The sequence below is a fragment of the Talpa occidentalis genome, unplaced genomic scaffold (genome assembly GCF_014898055.3).
Source record: "Talpa occidentalis isolate TD23 unplaced genomic scaffold, MPIMG_talOcc4v2.1 talOcc4.10, whole genome shotgun sequence".
Taxonomy (NCBI): Eukaryota; Metazoa; Chordata; class Mammalia; order Eulipotyphla; family Talpidae; genus Talpa; species Talpa occidentalis.
This window is the reverse complement of record NW_023600993.1, coordinates 13,379,887-13,399,583: the sequence shown is the minus strand read 5'-3', so window position 1 is coordinate 13,399,583 and position 19,697 is coordinate 13,379,887. Positions and strand designations below refer to the sequence as shown.

Below are 19,697 nucleotides of genomic sequence, written 5' to 3'. Positions count from 1 at the left end.
GAGTTTATTCTCATCTTGAAATGATGGGATTTGTCTGTACAAATGGAAATCCTTGGTTTCCCAAATCTGTTGTCTGAGAGAATGCACTGGTTTTGTACCGGGTGACTAAGAGTGTGGTCCACTGAAATCCAGTTTACCCTCCCAATTTGTGTCAATATTTATTGAAAATATTTTATGTAATTTTTTAGTACAAGGTTATGTGGGTAAACATGTACACATGGCACAGAACTGGCATTCCATCAGGAAAATTTCAGATGTTTAAAACTTCCATTTTCCCCTCTGTTTTGTTAAAAAATGTCAATTGTTAGTCTACTTATGTTTCTTTGCTGTTTCTTATGCTTTGTCTAGGACTGAAAAGACATTGTTGCCTTTTTAAAATATTCCAGATCGTGTGGAGAACTTTGAGAGATTTATGTGAATTTTTTTTGAATTTCCATTTCTTTACCCCCTGTATTTTAGGAAGAAGAATTAGAAGCCCAAATTTCTTTCCTTCAAGGGCAGTTGAATGACCTGGATGCCATGTGCAAATACTGCGCAAAGGTGATGGACACACATCTGGGTGAGTGAGCTGCTTTGGCCTGGGAGTAATGACAGTGCTGAGAGCAGTAGTCTCTAGGTCCTGTGTTAAATGCTTATGGAGAATTCTCTCGACCAATCCTCACAGCAGCACTGCAGTGGAAGTACTGTTACTTGTACATTGTCCACGTGAAGAAAGAGAAACTCGGGGAAATTAATAAAATTGCCCAGGATTATATCATCAGCAATTCAAAATTGAGCAATCTCAGTATGGATTTCACTCATAAGTGGAGTCAAAATCCAAAATCTAATCATCTCACTACGGTTTTCAAATCTTAACTGCTACGCTCGCTGGCCCTGGTAAATACATCTACCGCAAACCTAAATGCAGTATTGAGTTTCAGCTCTGCCATTGTGCCAACCTGTCTGTGATCACTAATATGACTGTTATTTTGATCATGCATTGTTCATTTTTAAAAATACATGTTTTTTGCCACGTGGCGGAAATGCATGGTCAGGATCACATGACCTTTTCTTTTGTCTGTGCTGATCTTCTAAGAAATGTCCTGGGTTGAAGTTCATTTTGCATGTGAGTCACACACGCGTGACATTAGGGGTCTTTGGGCACTACTCTCTCTATCTTTGTGAAAATGCTGTATTTTAACTTAAAAATGTATTCCACCGGCTCGTGCATGGATTGCTCAGTAACTCCATGCTCAAAAGCTTCGGTGATATGTATTGTTACTGTCTTCTGTCCACTGATGGACATCTTTCTTTCTCCACTCTCCAGTGTCCATCAGCTATAATTGGGGAATAAATTAGGAAAATAAAACGTGTGCCCTCATGGGAAGGGCCGGCATGCTGCTTTCTGGCTGTGGAGAAATGGCAATACCCGGCGCTGTGTGAAATGCAGCTGTGTCCCAAATGAGGGGAAGTCGAAGAGCATCTAGCAAGGTCCCTTCCTACTGGCAGGGACCATCAGAGTCCACTACATGTGGCCAAAGCCACTGGCATTTGGCTGTGATCTTAACCAACTAGCCTCTAGCAAGTACTCAGTGCTCTCTGAAGAGACGCTGACCCAAGTGGCTGGCTGCCTCCCCATATCCTGGTAGGCATCTGACAAGGGCCTCTTGTAGCCTTGGCCTTACTTCTACCCTACCCCTCCTTCAGAGGGAGGGCCCAAGAGGAGGAAACAAGAGAAACCCTGGCAGATGATCAAAAGAAGAGTAGAATCTCTTACTACAGCAAGAAATGTTACAACTCCACCCCCATCTAATTCCACCCCCTGCAAAACTGTTTATTTGTATACTTCTTTATAGTTTTCTAAAATTCATATAAGACTAAATTTACATGGATCTGTTAGGCTCACACTTCAAAATTCATCAGAAGGAAGTATGAAGAGGTGGTTTACAGGAAGTAACTAATATAAATTATGTAACTAATTATAGCTGGTTATTTAAATACAATTTTGATTTGAAGGGAGTTTGTGCATATGTTTGTACCCATCTGTACCTTTTTCATCTTCTGTTTATTTGCTTCTCTGGCTCTGGGCATGACCTTCACATTACTTGATTCTGGACTGACCAAAGTAGGAGAACAAAAACAAATTTGTTGTTAATAAAATTTCCACGTTGTTTGGGCCACATAGCAGCTTTTAAAGCAGCTTTACTTAGGCCCCAGAATGTTCAAACAGTTTTTGCTCTGACGATTTGTCTTTCAATCAGCACTAAGAGTTATTTTCTTAGGGCAAGGGAGGGGGAAACACTTTAATTAAAGAAAAGCCCATGCAAACTGTGAATTTTCAAGTAACCACAAAACTAGATTTGTTTTTGTGTGTAAGTTTCACTTTCAACCAGAATGCCGTCACTTAGCTGTCAACTTCTTGTTGCCGGTTGCTGTGTAAAGAGCAGGACTGCATTTTCTAAGTGGGGTTGAGGGATGCTGAGAAGAATTCCTGGCCCCAGGGCCCGCAGATGCATTTCATTTTATGTGCATATTATAACAATGGCTTGTTAAAAAGTGTGTTTCCATGTTGTATGCAATTTTGAGTCTATAAGCGAAGATTTGAAAACACAAAGATTAATTAAAGTGAAGTTCTTGATTTACTTTTTTGACTTATACTTCCTTTAAAAATGAATTTTTATACCCCAGTTGTTGTTTTTTTTTCCTGTGTGATGTTTTGTTTTTCCCTGAGAATTCAAGTAGGACAAAATTGGAATGGAAGTATCCATTAGTAAGTGATTGATTATATTATGATAATGCAATCTTCATAAGATTAAAATTGCTTTATAATTTATTATCTTAAGAGGTCAGTGATATTAAGTGAAGAAAAAAAAAAACAGGTGGTAAAGCAGTATATATTTGAGGTGAAAATAAGCATTCATGGCGGATGCCTGGGTGAAAGGAAGATTATAAAGCATCTTCCCAAAAGGCATAATCATCAATGTTTGGAAAATGCAAGACGGTCACAGAAAACCTGTGGATGGCTTGAGACCACGTAACTAGCACCTGTGCTCTGCAGCCAGGCCAGCTGTAGCAGCAGCTGGAGTAGTACCTGAGGGAGAGACCCTCCTGCAGCTACAAACAGACACAGGCTGAAACCAGGCATATGGCGGTGTTTTCACATGTCATTTTGTTGCCACGATAATGTATTTTAAAACCCAACACAAGCAGGACCTTCTCCCCTTTAACTGTCCCTTCTCCAGCAATATCCTGAGACTCACCCAGCTGTGCCCATGGGGTGCAAGGGGCCCCCCTGGGACCCCACAGCTAGTTCGTGGATGAGCAGGGACCAGTAACGCATTCCCAACACCCAACTGAATATTCCTTTGTCAAATGACATGACAAGGTTTGATGTGCTGGGCCTGAGATGTGTGAAGTCCTTGAGCAAGAGTTACCTTCTCAGAACCGAACGATGCACCTGCACTTGAGCACCGCCGAGCTGCAGTCACCACACTCTGGGCTGCAGGCCCCCGAGGTGACTGAGAACTGTCTCAGGAACTGAGAACTCAGAAAACAGAGTTCTGCCCTGTAGCCATTCGTCTTGCTAATTATTTACACTAAGTTCCTTTCATTTCAAGAGAATTTCATATCGCCCTACATTTTCTTCATCTAGTAATATCTTAAAATGTCAGGTACAGTTCAAGATTATTTTTATAACTGGGAAAGCAAATATAGAGAAAAGCCTATCAGTTAAAGGTTATAGGAAGGCATTTGTTCAAATGGTCCTTTAATCATAGAGGCAATGAAATGGACACGTGAGCAGTAATTCATTATAGTTCTGGAACCCAAGACTGAAAGAGTATTTGTTGTATCAAAAGTCTACCAAAATTCTAATTTCATTGCCTCTACATAATTGAACTATTTGAATTCAAAGATTTAGAGACAGGAATTGAAAAGAGATATTTTATTAATTCTCAACTTTCCCTGTCAACTTCACAAGACCTTTTTTTATGTGTTCACTTTTCTGTTGCTATAGTTACTCCCCTCCCTGTCATCCTGACAGCTGAGTGGAAAGCCATTGACAGCATTAACCTCTGTGGCTGAGCTCAGGCTATTTTTAGATTTGCCATCTTCACACGTAATTGCACGTGGGCGAGCAGCGTGCCCTCTCTGATCCATGAGCAGCTGGGCCGAGCTGCCAGCTGTTTACAGGGAGTGTGAGCTCTCCGCCCTGTGGCCTCGGCCCACACCTGCCTGCCCCCAGCGGTGGTGTTTCCATTCATCTGTGTAGTATTTAGACCCTGGATTCCAGCAGCCTACCCTTTCGGTGGCAGTTCACACACACAATGGGAGGGTTGAATTCAGTGGATTAAGGGACTTTCGGTTTCCAAGCTCTTGTTGGCAGTACTGTAGCTCGCAGGACCTTAGAATGTCCCCAACATAGTAACCCTCCCAGCCAGCTCAGCTCTTGTGTCTCACAGGTGAGGAAGCCAAGGCCCGGGAAGGAGTGACACACAGCTGGTGGCCGCATAGACCAGCCCTCAGCCCCGTCCCTGTTTCTGTTTCACTGACCTTTCAATCACGAGTGGGGTTTCATCTTATGCTATTTTACTGCAAGCTGATTTTGTACTTGTCATAATATTTATGCAAGAATGAGTTGCAAGAGAAAACCTGTTTTGGAAATCGGGTTATTTGCCTCTGCAGAAATCCCATAAATCTGATTTTCTGATGTTTATTTAAAAACCTTTGAATGGAAGTCTTTGGAAATGTTCGATAAGGCAATTAACTGATGACATTGGGAAACAAGAGAAGGAAAAATGTGATCACCAGACGACTTTCTGTCTGACAACCATGCTGTGATAAAAGCTTTTTGTAATTTTTCTAAGAAGCTTAAATGTGGCGTTGAATGGCTGGTAGCAGGGTCCTTTACAGAAGGAAAAAATAAAAGGGCACCCAAAGATCTTGTTAAAAATTTAGATTCTGACTCAGTAGGGCTGATGTGGGGCCTCAAGTTCTTGGTTTTAAACAGCTCCCAGGGGACCTGCTTGTGCCCGGTCATGACAAGCTCTAAGCAGCAAGGAGCAAACTCGCTTAAAATGATCGGTGCAGAAGTGAGTGAATGTATTCACAGCCCACTTTGTGTATTCCCAGCCCCACGCTCAGGCACACGTGCAGCTAAACTCTGGGCAGAGAGCTCCCGGCTCCCCCTGGCGCTCCGATGTCGCCTGCCTCATCTGCAGCCCATCCCTCCTCTCTGAACTTGTTCTGTTTCCGTTGAGGTATTTTTCCCCACCAGTTTGATCATCAGACTTGGGGCTCTTGGCCAGCATCTTCCTCCTGCCCTCTGGTTATTCAGAAAAACTTAGCAAACCTCACACCGTCTCATCCTTCCCGAGGCTGAGATGCCTCGTGGGCCTCGGTGCAGAGGAGCCACTTTTCATCTTTTTGTTTTCTAGATTCTGCCTCCCCCTCCCATTTTTCCCACTTCATTTTCCACATGAGGAATGCAAATGGAATCCCTTCCCCTGTCTTTTCTTACATATAATTTCCAGATCCCTTGAGCCTTTGTCATTATTAAACTGTCAGACTTCATAGCCTGTTCTCAGCATGTCATACCGAGGCTGGCTCTCCTTGTCCTCCAGCCCCAGCCCTCTCCGGCTCATGGTCCAGAGGCCCAGGACATATTCCCCCCCCACTGTGGGGAAGCAGGCTTGCTGCCAAGTGCTTGAAAGCTCAAGGACCTGTGGACATCACAGCACCTCAGGCTGAGCGAGAATAAGGGGGGCTGGGGGGAAGCAGAAGCCCAAGATAAGAAGGCTGATGTCCTCTGCCTTGGGGCCCATTGAGATCCCAGCTGAGGAGTGGCAAGTAACTGTCACTGTCCTTGAGTCAGCAAAGCCATTATGGCCTAAAATTCACAAAACATGTATCTTTCTTAAGCCTAGTTCAGCGTAGCCTTTGATGAAATGATGTCATTTTAGAACTTCCTGAACCTGAGGGCTCTACCTCAGAGCTCCCAAAGAGAGAGCCTGATGGGAAAACCCCAAGATACTTCCTGTCAATGAGGCCCTGGCTATGTTTCTACTTTAATTGTAGAAGTACATCATCTGGCCGAAGATTCTAACCATTCCTGCAGCTTAGAGACCTTTTGAGTTTAAAAATATATGTAAAGGAAAAAAAAAAAATATATATATATATATGTAAAGGTTCTTTTTCTGCTTGACCCTAAGGTCATATTGTGAATATCATGGATTTTACTCTAAGGGTCACGCTTCTGCGATGCCCTGGCTGGCAGGGCAGTGAGTGCTGAGAGCCTCGGGCCAGACAGTGGAGGATTTGGGACTCTGACCTAAGCACGCTCAGTTCTCATGAGCACGCTATGTATTGGCCTCAAGACTCATCTGAAGGGTACTGACATATTTCCCCAGCCTTCTCCGGGGATTTTCCTGAGTAGTATACTCTTTTTCCTAGTGCTCAGTTGGCATCTCCAGTCATTCTGGCAGCTGGATGCAAAATAGGGCTCTTGATTATATTTTGTGTGTGATCTGCTCTTTACGATTAAATACTGAACAGGAAGCACCTGACCCCACATTTGGGTCTTCATAGACCCTGGATGAATATTATTTCCCATCTTCTCCCCCTTAATTCTCCTTCTGAGGAATCTCCCACCTACTTCTATTCCTCAGGAGGTAAATCTGCCCTATTGCTGGCTTCACGCTGGTCATTCAGCCAGTATTTCCTAAGTGTCTGCTTTCGGATGTCAAAAGAGTTTGTAGTTCTGGGAGTAGACTGGGAGTAGGTGAATTGAAGGGGTGGTCATCTAAGATTGGGCTCAGAGTGTATGGGAAAGGGGACGATGAGAGAGAGACACAGGAGAACACACCCCCAATCACAGGAGGGGCACATGATTCCAGATGAAGTGAGCCATGTTCTTTCTGGGGCATCAGAAATCCCTGGCAGGAACCCGTGGGTTCTGAAATGACAGGGACATAGTGACGGGAATAGCACATGTAGAACCAAGAGACTTGAGTCCGGGATCCGCCATGGGGAACTGTGTAGTTCCAGGGAACTTATAGACTTGGAGCTTCGTCTGTGATGTATAGTCCCCGGAGTAGGAGGTAAAGCAGGAGATAACCCAGTAACTGGATGCTTCCAGAGGGAAGACTGTTAACAGGAAACTGATGCTTGAATTCAGTGAGTTTAAGGTGAGCTTGGGGGAAAAGGAGGGGTGAGGTATTATAGGGAGAATGGGGAGGGGTACCTTCTAGAAGGGGAGTGATATTTTCCGGGACAGAGAGATGACGCAGTGTGTTAAATGGCACACACTGAGCAGAAATCCTCTTGCCAATGCCCCGCCAAAGCCAATAGTGACAAATCACATGCCTTGCCCTGCTGCGCCCCTTCAACCACCACCATTCTGGGCACACAGCCCCCAACACCACCTGTGACCCTTCTGTTTCATAATAGCCTCCATATTTCCTCTTTAGCTTCTGGGACAGTCCCTGATATGAGCTTGTCAGGGGTCAGGATAACTCCCTCTCCCACAGAGTGGAGAGAGCCTCAGACGGCAGAATCTGCTTGGCTGTATAAGGTACCGCAGAGTAAACATCCAAGGCCCTGATAGTAACCGTGAAGCAGAATGGTTGACTTGGACCACTTTGAAGACCTCATCTGATCCCCAGCAACCCTCTGAGACAAATGTCACCCCATCTTACTGACAGGCTTAGTGACACGCAGACAACAACCCAGGCCAAGGTCATCAAAGTCCACACTGCTTGATACGGGTGCCAGTGCCCCGAAAGACCTGGTAGAAATGAGTGGGCAGTTCGATTGCATATAAATGACCTCCACTCGCTGGCTGACCACACCTAGGTCAGTTCCACCTCCAAATAATAAGGGGCACTGGCAGCTCAAGGCAGTCGAGTCAGTGCCAAGTCACAGGCCCTGTCCTGTGCCTCTCTGTTTCTCCAGCCCCTCACCAGCACCTTATGCATGATCGTGCAGCGGGCTCAGGAGTCAGATGACCTGGAATCTAATCCTGCTCCCCCTCTTTCCAGTGGGGAGACCTCTAGTAGCAGAGCTGGCATTTCTGACCCTGACTCGCGCTTCCCTGATGGGAAGGTGCTGGTCTCCCTCTGGAAAGGTTGTTGGAGTACTCAGGTGAGGTGATGTGGTCACGTAGCTACTGGATCCTGAGCTACTATGGTGGGTGTGGTGCCGTGCTGATTTATTTATTCTTCACTGGAACCCTCTGGGAAGGTACCATGCTTACCCCTTCCCCAGGGGTTAAAGAACTTGCCAATTCCACCTCCACCCTAGATAGATGTCAGTTCTGCTTCTGTCCCCTTTCTGCTGGGCTTGCATAACCGCTTTTGCCAACCATTTAAATCAAAATCAAAATACTTTTCATTTAAATCAAAGTACTTTTATTCTTGCATTGAAGAAAATAAGGTTTTTAAGAAATTGAAAAGGCAATTTTGTGCTATTTCCGCCACCCTTAGAGTTAGAGATCTATTTCTGTGGCACTGATATGTCATTCACAGTAGTGGAGCCACCGTGGGGCTGTTCTGTTGATGAGATTTGTGTGTAATTTCCACAGAAGTGGTGAGTTAGGTGCGGTTTCCCCTTTAGTCTCAATGTTCCAACATTTATAATACATAAGACTTCATTATAAGGAGATTCTAAAGAACATAATCTTCCTTCTACACGGAAACAAAACAAAAGCCTTTAGATCAAACTTTATTCTGCCTCTTGCTATAAGGGAAAATGTGTGTTACGTTGAAATATAAGCATTTCATATTTCTGTCTTTAATATTTTAGGGCATGAAAAGACATCGTTATGTTTTTTTCTGTTTTTAAATGGAGTTGTAATATACTTAAGATGTGTTATTGAGAGGCTTTGTATCAGTAAAGTGTTCAGAAATCCTACCTTAAATCACTATACAGTGAAACTGGTTATGCGAAGAACTCACATGGTCACAACTTTGTCAGTAAAACAAAAATTCTTATGATCAAAACATTTACTAGGTGCTGAAGGTGTCCTTTTGCTCTAGGACTTTTCTGCCTGGATTACTTTAAGTGAAACTAGTTTGCTCATTTGATCATAACAGGTTTATCCTTAAGGTTAAGTAAACATTTTACGTGGGTTTTCGGGGGAGAAGGTTGTGGCTCTCATCAGATTCTAACAGGTGGTCTGCAAGCCTGCCCACGACAAGGAGGTTGAAGATCTGTGGGTGAGGAGACATCACTGATGGTGCCAAGGGCTGTTCTCCCTCCCCGTGCACCCACTCGGCACTGGCCCTCCGCTGCCCACGCTGCGTAGGAGGCCAGAGCCCGCCTGAAATTTGCAATCCTGTTCTGCTCGCTGAGAGGGTAGGGGTGCTGCCTTGGTCCCTTGCACTAGAGGAACTGGATGGTTTTCATCCTGTGTAACTATTAGGCCGTTTAGCCATGGTGCTGGGTCGAATGTCCCCCGCCCCTGGTTCACGTCCACCTGGAACTTCTAAAAGTGACCTGCTGTGGAAATCGCAAGTTGAGCTGAGGTTATCCTGATGAGGGTCGGTCCGAATCCAGTGAGAGGCATTTGGACACAGACACACAGGAAGAGTGCCTCGTGACGATGGAGGCAAAGCCAGAGTGGCAGTTTTCCAGAACACCGGAAGCTAGCGAGGGGCCAGGAAGAATTCTTCCCTAGGACCTTCAGGGAGTGTTTGCAGGAGCCTGCAAACACCTTGGCTGCGTTTCTAGCCTCCAGAACTGAGAATAATTTTTTCTAGGCCACCCAACGTTTAGTACTTTGAAACAAATACAGCTGCTACCAACATAAATCTAAACCCCCCCCCCCAAAAAAAAGAATAAAAATCAGGAAGTTAATTTTTTTTTTCTCAAAATAACGCAGCCCAGAGGTGGGCAGGCCTTGCAGGCGCAGCAGCTCCAGGACGCCCTCAGGTCCCCGGCTCCTGGCTGGCTGCCCGCGGTTCCCTCAGCGCTGTTTCTCCCCCCTGCTGCAAGATGACTCTTAGAGCTCCTGCCAGCTCTCCAGGCAGCAGAAGGGGGAAGAAAGGAAGCTCAAATGGCACAAACTGAGTCAGACCCCCAGGAGGAGCTTTCCAAAAGCGCCATCCAGGGACTTGTCTTGCACCTCAGAGCCGGAGCCGCTGCACTCACCAGTGTTGGCTGCAAAGGGGGGTGCTCGCTGCCCGCCCTGAATAAATCTGGCTGTGGTGGTGAGGGAGGAGAGGAGGGTGGACTTGGGGTTGCCCCCAGTAGCTCTGCCGCCACTAGAGACCCATGAGCAGTGCAGCGATGATGAGGATCTGGGCCTGGTGGCTGCTGGGTACGTGGGCTGAAGAACACGGGCTTTATAAACCCACGCAGGCCTGTACTAACAGACATCTTCCCGACACACCTTCTCTTCAGCCACCCTTCTTTTCAACCACCACCCCCCTTTCCAACATGCCCTGCGAGCATCACCCACCAGCACTGTGGTGTACGGGTTTGTGGCAGACTCACAGCAGCACAGGCCGCCCAAGAGAAGACAGGAGTTTCAGGCCACACTCCCAGTATGACTCTGCAAGTGTCCCAGAGGAGACTGCTACGTGTGTGCTGGGAGAGGAGGTCCACAGGCCTGTTCTCAGGGGTGCGGAGATCTTGCTCTCAAGTTCCATTCCCAGCCAGCCGCCATCCACCGCTTCACCCTGCCCGTCAGCGGCAGCTCGGTCTCTTAGGGGTTAACCGTGTCGTCCAAGCAAAGGCCCACAGTGAAGTTTTTCCGCTGCCTCTCCTCCCTTCAGGACTGTCTCAAAGGCCATAGCAGTCATAAAAACAAAAGTAACCTGTTGGGTCCCCTGAAAGGCCTAGAGAACCGCGCTTGTCCGCTTTCTACAGTGGGTGGTTGTTCGTGTCTTGTTGAGTAGATTTTGTGTTGCTGTTTCTTTTGGGGGAGAGAACAAGTTGTTACAGGCGCTTAAGGAGACCAAAAACATTGGCTCTCTAATTATATCTATTATCCTATTCCCATTCATCCTGCCTTCTTGTTTTGGAGCAGGCTCCTCTAGTAGCCAGAAACGACAGTCACGCTTGCTGAATAAATAACTTGCTGTTTTCTGTGGGGCACGTCAGAGGAGTTGCCAGCATGGTTTATAGAGTTACTGTTCTTAAAGTTTCTAATGAATTGTCAGGCTGGACTCATGGTGGTGTCGGTCTTTGTCTTGCCCCTAACTGGAAATACTTTTTTGGAAATACTTAGAATAGCAGAGTTTTGAAATGCAGATGCCAAGAGTGTTGGTCATGTTTTTTTTTCCTCCATTCCGTCAGTGCATGAATGCTGATGCACCTGCAGTGCACCAGGCGTTATTCTAAGAGCGCGAGTGTAAACCTGAGCAAGGCCACCTTGGAGTTTATATCCTGTTGGGGGAGAGGCCCAGCAGCTAAGCCAGCAGACGCGTGTGCATGTCAGATGGAGCGAGTGCTTCCTGTACTGGCAGCCACGGAGGTGGCCTGGAAGGCGGGCTTCTTCAGCGGGCGGGCCGGGAAACTGCTCTGAGAATTGAGCAATGGGGAGAAGCCAAGGATTTGGAGGGATTTGCAGGGACTTGGAGGCAGAGCCTGAGGCCAAGGGAACAGCGTGCTGGGTCTCTCTCCCGCTAGCCGCAGGGACAAGGGACAATGAGGTGGTAGCTTTGGCCGTGGCAGGGGCCAGGCATGGACTGGGCATCCTGCGTAGACACTGGGACACCTTGTGGCTGGCAGTGGGTCCCTCCAATCAGCTTTGGAGGAAGAACTTCTCTTGTGCAGGCTAAGCCTCCTCAGTTCCTGGAGAAACCGCCCCTGGGAGGGCCCAGTCAGTCATGCTGACTGACGCGCTGGGCATTGCTGTCTGCCAGCAACCTGTCAGGCCTTTCATTGTTTTATCCTTTCGTTGTTACCGTTACAGTGAATGGGTGACATGCTTTACTGCTTGAATCCTTAAGAAACAGCTAATAAGCTTCAGTCACCTGGGGGAAGCTGGTTAGAAAGGTGCGTTAACATAACTGGACTAAGGCAGTGAGAAGCTTCATCCTGGGGGCTGAAGGAAAGCTCGAGGCTGCTGACCACATTATAGGTCAGCAAGAAGCGCCCTGGTCATTGCGTGAAGGGAAGTCACATCTGTCATTATAAGGACATCCGTGTCGTGTGGCAGGAAGGCGTGTGGTCCAGCTCTGCTCCCCGCCTACAGGTTGGCGGGCATCCTTGGTCAGAAGAGGGGCTATGAAATTTGGCAGGAAAACGCCCACACTTGTCTGAAGTAGTGGTGTGAGCGCAGGTAAGTTACGCTCAGTCCATTAGTTATAAATGTCATTCTTCTGTTTTTAGGAAATATTCAAGGTGTGATACTACAAGAAAATTTGGAAAAAGAAGATCAAATTCTGGTTTCTCTGGCAGGATTAAAACAGGTATGTTTGTTGTTTTTTTGTGTCCCCCATGCCAATCTTTTGGCCCCTCCTGGGAGAATACCCCCCAACCAGGCTGTTAGAGCCCCTGCTCCCTTATTTCCCCCCACACAGAAACCCTCCTGAATCCCCGCCTCCTTACACCCCTCGCTCTTTCTAGTGCTTACGTCTGACAAGCTCACAGCCCAAGTGGGTTCTCAGCTCCCAGCCCTGCCCTTCCTCTTCCCAGACACGTTTATTCCTCTCCCGAGGCTGGTGTGCTCCAGCGGTGTGCTCACCCGTCTGCCCATGAACACGCAAGTCCTTGGAGCACACGTCGTCACCACTACAAACAGCGGGCCTCAGACCCTCAAGGCCACATTGACTCAGCCCTGGAAGGGAGAAGCAGAACATAATGTCAACGGAAAGGGCACGCTGCTCTCAGATGTCGCCACCTTGTTCACAGCTGGGTGCAGCCATGTTAGCAGCCCGGGGTGCGTGTGGGACCATGCGTGTGGGCACATGGTGCTGCCTGTTCTAAGTTAACTGCCAAGGACTCAACCCGCCCTGTGTCTGATCCTGTGAGGAACTGGCCACTGAGACGTTTTCCTTGGTCATTAAAAAGGCATGAACTTTGATAAAGCTGGATCTGATAAAGCTGGCTCTTCTTTCTATTAATTCTTTGTTATGATGTTTATATCCATTTTATTAAAAAATGACCAATGCCAAGTCTAGTTTAATGTATGAGAGGGTTAGCTAGCACGTAAAGATAGACTCATTCATCTTTATTTTTTTCTTCTTCTTTGAAAACAGATCAAAGACATTCTAAAAGGTTCCCTGCGTTTCAACCAGAGCCAGCTGGAAGCCGAGGAGAACGAGCAGATCACCATCGCGGACGACCACTACTGCTCCAGTGGCCAGGGCCAGAGCGGCCAGGTGCCCAGGGCCTCCGCTCAGGTACAGGGCTCTGATGAACCATGTCATGTGAACACACTGGGCGGCACAGGCACTTACATTCTTCAGTCATGAGTAATAAAAACTTGTCCTCACCATTTTTCCAGAACCATGGCAGGTGGTGAAAATGATAGGAACCATCCTCACTTCTAGTCACAGACTTTGTAACCTGTTTCTTCTCTGCAAAGTGTTGCTAATTCTTCACTCTGAACCAGAGGACCCCAGGTGACCTTGGCATTCTGTAGTAGAAACACCGTTTCTACAAGTAGCACCCACTCTGCATGCGCCTTTTATTTTCAACCCCAGATAAGCTCTGCTGAGCAGGCTGTGTGGTGTGAGAGATCAGATGGTCACAGTGTACACTACAGAGCCACGGTCAGATGAACCAGACTTTGGAGGTCAGAGGTCAGACTGAGTTCCTATGCAGAACAAATTTTTGTCCATGTGCATCTGTGTGGGAGGAGAAGCCACGAGATGTCTTTCTAAGCCTCCTTAAACGTGACAGGTGCACCCTGTGAGAGCCAGTAACCAGGATGGACAAGGACAGTCTCTCCCTCCAGCCACCTTAGTGCCATTGTGCTCATGTCTCCTTCTGCCAGGGGCCACGTACTGTAGCTCTTTGGGTTTGTAGGAGGTAGTATGCTGATAGTATGCGTGATCTTAAGGGCAAATTCCATTTCTGTTCTCCATCTGCATGACTTTAAAAGGCAGATGAATTGTAAGAGTGGGGATGTACCTGAGCCATTATTTAGAGAACAGGAGATTCAAAAGGGGTCTGTCCGTTGGGCCCAGATTTTCCTCAGAAGGCTGGCGACTGCCTTTCCAGGCCTGTCCACAGCCCACCAGTGGCCTAGGCCATCGCAGTCTAGAGACCAGTGGATCCAGGGACACTTCCAACCAAGGGGCTCTGTACATCTGAGGAGACCTCAGGCCCCACACCAGCTCCCTGCCCCATTCCTGCCCCATGCCATTGGGGCCTCAGCCTACATCAGCTCTGGGGACAAGCTCTCTCTGCCAGGCCGTCGTTGGGTCCTCCATGGTCAGAAGGTGACTCTACTTCCTTCTTCTCTGGTTTTAGCCCAGAACCTTACCACTATTCATGGATGTCAGCTTCTTCATTTAAAAACCCAAAGGCGGGTCTCCCTGGTGGTGCAAGGGGTTAAGACGTGACCTATGAGGCTCTCCACAGCCACTGCAACGGATTCAATCCCCAACCAGGGAGCAACTCACATGGCGCAGCAGACCTCTCCTGTCTCGCCCGCTGCCCCCTCCGCAGTGTATTTCAGTCAGTCTGCCTGTTCTGTTCCCCACTCTGTCTCTGGTGAACCCTTTCATCCTCCACACCTCTGGCCTGTACCCCAGTTCCTATATGCATAAATAAATTAATCTTTAAAAAGAAAAAACCCAAAGGCTACTTATAATCGCATAGGAAGAAAGGAAAAATGTCAGCTACAGCAATTCCATCTCTGTGCTTTTTGCCATTCTACTCCGCAATTACCATTCCTGGTTTATGTTTATAGAACCTTCGGGTCACCACCATGTCCCAGGGGGCTCCCAAGCACATACCCAAGATGAGCTGGCTGTGAGGTAGCGATATGATGAACTGCGGGGGCCCTCCTAACAAGCTAGCTTCTGAGTAGTGGAGTCACGGGGCTTGGGCGGCTCACCTCGTACATTCTGCTCCTCTGCTCGGCGACCACACACTAGGGCAGAGATGCTGTCCTTGTCCCCAGGTCATGGACATCAGAACACAGCTTCCGGGAAGATTTGTGATTGGCAGGGCAGGTCCTACCAGTATTCCGTCTGCAGCCTCCCAGCTGACTCCGGAGCTGGCTGCGCTCAACATTCATCCAGCAGCAGGTTGTCTTGTTCTCCCAGGAAAGCACCTTCCATTTCAGAGGGCCTGGCCCTGCGCCACGGAGAAGTGCCTGGCTTCAAAGCCACAGGCCCAAACACGGAGTCTCCCAAGGTGGAGCATGGGGCGAAGTGGCCCCGACTTCCACGGGGCAGTCCCCAGCCCACAGGACCACCACCTGGTCCTTTCATTTCACTGGTTTCTTCTCTCGTGCTCTGCTTCACAGGCCTCCACAGAAATGCCAGGGCACACAGACGGAGGGAGCTCGGACGACTTCATCCTGGTTTCCAAAGAAGATGATGGGGGCACTGCTGGGGCACCGTTCTCCGGGCAGGCTCAGCCTCTTCGCACCCTCAGAAGCACATCCAGGAAAAGCGAGGCCCTGGCCCGCTCCCCACTGGTGTTTTCTGACCCGCTGATGGGCCCTGCCTCGGCTTCCTCCAGCAACCCCAGCTCCAGTCCTGACGACGACAGCAGCAACCACAGCAAGGACTCCGGCTTCACCATTGTGAGCCCCCTGGACATCTGACCACAGTGCCCCAGTCCTGCGCCCAGGGGCCTTGCCACCCCTCTCAGCAGGCCCCAAGGCCCGGCTGAGGCTCCCCAGTGGAGGCCCTTCTGAAACCAACACTTCTTTCCCGGCGTGCATGTGGCATTGGGGCAGCCATTGGACCCCATTAGAGAGAGGCAAATGGGGCCACTGAGCACACAGACTGGTGTTCGTTGGGCCCTTACTGACCCCCACCTACCCTTGCTCTGAGTTAGAGCTGGTTAATATTGAGCATCACGCTCACTGTCAGAAAAACACAACCACAATTAGAATCGCTTTCCTCTGTCCGTGCCTCCCCAACTAAGGTGTGGCAACTCCATCAATAGCATCTAGAAGAAAGAAGAGTTGGTTTCAAATCTCACCTCCCTCAGAACATCAGGCGTAGGAAAATTAATTGATATCAAGAAAAACCTTCATTTCTGGAAATCTGTATCTCAACCTTGGGAAGCCATATCGCAGAGCCCAATGCACTAGAAAGAACTAGACCTAGTGGATTCCAGAACTAGTGGAAACACAGTACTGACCTCTGAGAAAGTTGTAACGGTCTCTAGAAGCAGGGCCTAAACCTAGGAATCACAGTTCTGTGTGATGAGTTTAGATTTCATTTGTTAAAGAACAAATCTCCTCACCTCATACCGGACAGACTGCTCCACACTGTCCCTCCTAAAACAACTGTTGCTCACCTTTTAGAATCTTTTACAGCCAGAAAAACAAGGTCACTCTAAGCCAATCTTTGCTGCACTGATTTCAAAAGTTATAAGAATGTTACTTCTTGAATTGGGAAGTGTGACCTCCACTTTATGGGGTAAATATCTTTCAGACAGTGGGTGTTCTGGTAAGGTTGCTGTAGCTTGGGGACTGTATTTACCATCAACTGAGGAAGAAAGAGAAAACCCAAGTTCATTCCCATTCAGAGTCAGAATCCGCCCCCCACCCTTGGCCTCAAGGTGGCAGTAACAGGAAATTAAACCTGGAGTCTCTTCTCGGGGAGCTGGGCTCCTGAGAGAACATTCCAGATGTCGGGAGGCTGCAGGATTTCTACACAGCCCTTGCCTGGCTGGAGCTACGAGCAGGAGCCGCAGGGCCTGGCTCCGTTGTTGCAGCCCAGGCACCACTGCCAGGGCAGGTCCCAGTCTGACATGTGGTGCTTTCCTGGGCTGCAGCACAGAGAGCTCCCCCACGCCCCATTTCCTCCCTTCAGGAGGACAGTCCTGAAAAGGACCTTTTCCTTCCCTTTGCCTGAGCAAGAATTCTAGTGGGTGCCGGTTCTGTGGCCTCTCCGCTGAGGATGGCGAGGCCTCTGGGCCACGGGAGCTTTCATGGCAGCAGGTGACAAACAAAGGAGGAAGAAACATAGAGGGTTTGCCTGCCCCTCCCCCTGCCAGCCTCTCCCCCTGCCTGCCTCTCCCCCTGCCTGCCCCTCCCCCTGCCAGCCCCTCCCCCTGCCAGCCTCTCCCCCTGCCTGCCTCTCCCCCTGCCAGCCTCTCCCCCTGCCTGCCTCTCCCCCTGCCTGCCTCTCCCCCTGCCAGCCTCTCCCCCTGCCTGCCTCTCCCCCTGCCTGCCTCTCCCCCTGCCAGCCTCTCCCCCTGCCTGCCTCTCCCCCTGCCTGCCTCTCCCGCTGCCTGCCTCTCCCCCTGCCAGCCTCTCCCCCTGCCAGCCTCTCCCCCTGCCTGCCTCTCCCGCTGCCAGCCTCTCCCACTGCCAGCCTCTCCCCCTGCCTGCCTCTCCCGCTGCCTGCCTCTCCCGCTGCCTGCCTCTCTGGAGACAGTATGGGGAGGACGTGACCTCCCTCGCGCTCTCCAAGAAAACAGTGACAACTGGAGAGTCAGCGGCTGCAGAGAGGATTCTAATTAGCTCCAGCAGAGAGGCCTCCTCAACCCAGCGGCGTGGAGGGTGAATAACAACTGGTTTTGCTCAGGGAACAGGGTTGCTGGGCCTCCCACGATGGCTCGACGGGGGGGGGCTGGTGAGCGCACCCCGTCCTGACAGCGCATCGCTCAGCGCTCTTGGGGAGACTCCCTGAGGTGCTGCCAAGTCTGTGTCTCCCCAAGCGCACTCATGAGCTCTCAGGTGCCCCCGGGACTCGTCTCGAAGCGCCTGGCTTGCGCAGGTGTTGGTACTTTCAGTCTGGTGGGCCCCGGGACAGACCGGCCGGGACCACCGTCTTCACCACCTCCAGCGTCTCCTTCGCCCGGAGGGTTAGAGTCAGGAGAGCTGAGGTCACGGGCCCGCGATAGCCTCTGGACACCCCAGGCTGCCCAGCTGGACACCAGCTCTGGGGCCGGGGCCTGGGGCTCATCCTGCGTGCTGTGCTTCCACGTCAGCGTCGTGTGAGAACCAGTGGGGTCCCTCAGAGGTGCTGCTTCTGTGCCCCCCAGCAGGCTGCTTCCTCCTCAAGGAAAGAAACAAGCAAGGGGAGAGTGGGGTGTGGGCAGTGCCACCCTCAAATCCCCGCAGGCTCTCGGGGTTAGAGAGTTGCATTACTCTAGTTCCTTTTTTTTTTTTTAAGTGACTTTTTTCTCTTCATAGTTGAGCATTTGCATTTTTATTAGTTACAGTGCCGTGACAGAATATCTATTCCTTTCATGATTTTTATTGGGTACTTACGTTTAATTGCACTTTTTTAAAAAATTCTGAATATATGAAACCTTTTTGCTTTCTTTTAACAAATGTAATCAGTGGCGCCCGCTCATGTTTTGATGATTAGCAGTTAAATATATTTTATATACGTCACGACTAGATTATTTCTCATTGTCATCTACTTTCTTTATACATGTCCCTGTGTCTCATGCATTCCTTCTGACCCGCTTGGGCATGTGCATCCGGATGTGTCTCTGTTCGGTGAGAGCTGGAGAGCAGAGAAAGGCAGCGGGGATGACTTTGCCTCACCTGTGCGCCAGCCCCGGGCTCCTGGAACACGTCACACGTCTCATGACACTAGACCTGTCCGTCTCCCGAGATGCCCTCCTGCTCGTGCTCCCCGCCGGCTGCCAGCTGGTAAGAAACGACCACCCTGCAGTGAGGCCACTGAAGATCAGCCAGGCCCGGCCTGTGACTTGCCTTCTCTGCGGATGATGGAGTTTGAACCCTTCGCTCCGTCCTCCCGGGCTCTGCCCGCCTGTGTGAACGGGAATGTCCCTTCTGCGTCGCCAGAGACCGGGAAGAGTTAGAAGCTCCGCCGGGGAGGGCGGCTCTCGATGCTCACCCCTTCGGGTCGTCCCAGATTTCTTGTTTCCGTCTTCATTCTGTGTTTCTTCAGGAAGCTGCCCCGGGGATTCCCACAAAGAGAGCATGTGGGGGGGGCGGACTTGGGTCCCGTTTCTGGTGGTTGTCCCGGGGCGCCCACGCCCATCTGTCCCCCGCGTGTCCGCAGCAGGACATTGCTGAGGCCGCGGCCCGGGTGCGGCGGGTGAGGACGGCGGCTGGCGAGCCGGGCCTCCTTCTCGCAGGCCCAAACCGCTTCCTCCGTGTCACTTTCTAAAGCTCTTTTGTTGGTGTTAAAAAGATAGAAAGTTCCTGTAAACAGGCCTGGGGCCACGTTGGCGTCACAGTGGTCACGAGGCTCCTCACGATGGCACAGTCCACTTGATGGAGGGGCTGCTCGGCGGTGCCGTGGCTGGCCTGTTGCTTTGTTCTCATTCATCTTTATGCTCCAATTCGTCCTGACTTAAGACATTTAAGTGATCCCCTTCGATGTGGCTGCAATAAAAGACTAACGTGAAACCGAGAACGGAGCTGACTGGTTCCGGCTGGGGCGGGGCGCGAGGTGCCGGGAGCCCGAAGTGCGGCCTGGGCCGCGGGGCAGCGTGACCCGGTGCCGCAGCTCCGCCATCCCCTGCTCTCCGGTCTGGGCAAGTGGCCTAACCTCTGTGCCTTGGTTTCCTCCCCTGCAAACGGGGGCCGTGCTCCGCTGCTCAGAGGCTGTCGTGAGAATGACACAGGATCAAACATTGAAAACCAGAACAGAGCC

General features: G+C 49.7%; 1 protein-coding gene across 5 annotated transcripts in view; it reads left to right on the top strand.

Annotated features, from left to right (window-relative positions):
* The window catches only part of TBC1D5 (TBC1 domain family member 5), a 378,633-nt gene extending 361,485 nt beyond the window's left edge, over positions 1–17,148 (top strand). For all 5 annotated transcript variants that reach the window (XM_054691161.1, XM_037524823.2, XM_054691119.1 and 2 more), the window contains 4 exons: positions 460–559; positions 12,313–12,392; positions 13,182–13,325; positions 15,404–17,148. In XM_054691161.1, the coding sequence (XP_054547136.1) occupies positions 460–559; positions 12,313–12,392; positions 13,182–13,325; positions 15,404–15,706 (627 nt within the window). In that variant the 3' untranslated portion in view covers positions 15,707–17,148. The remainder of the gene's footprint in view (positions 1–459; positions 560–12,312; positions 12,393–13,181; positions 13,326–15,403) is intronic.
* The last annotated feature ends 2,549 nt before the right edge of the window (positions 17,149–19,697 follow it).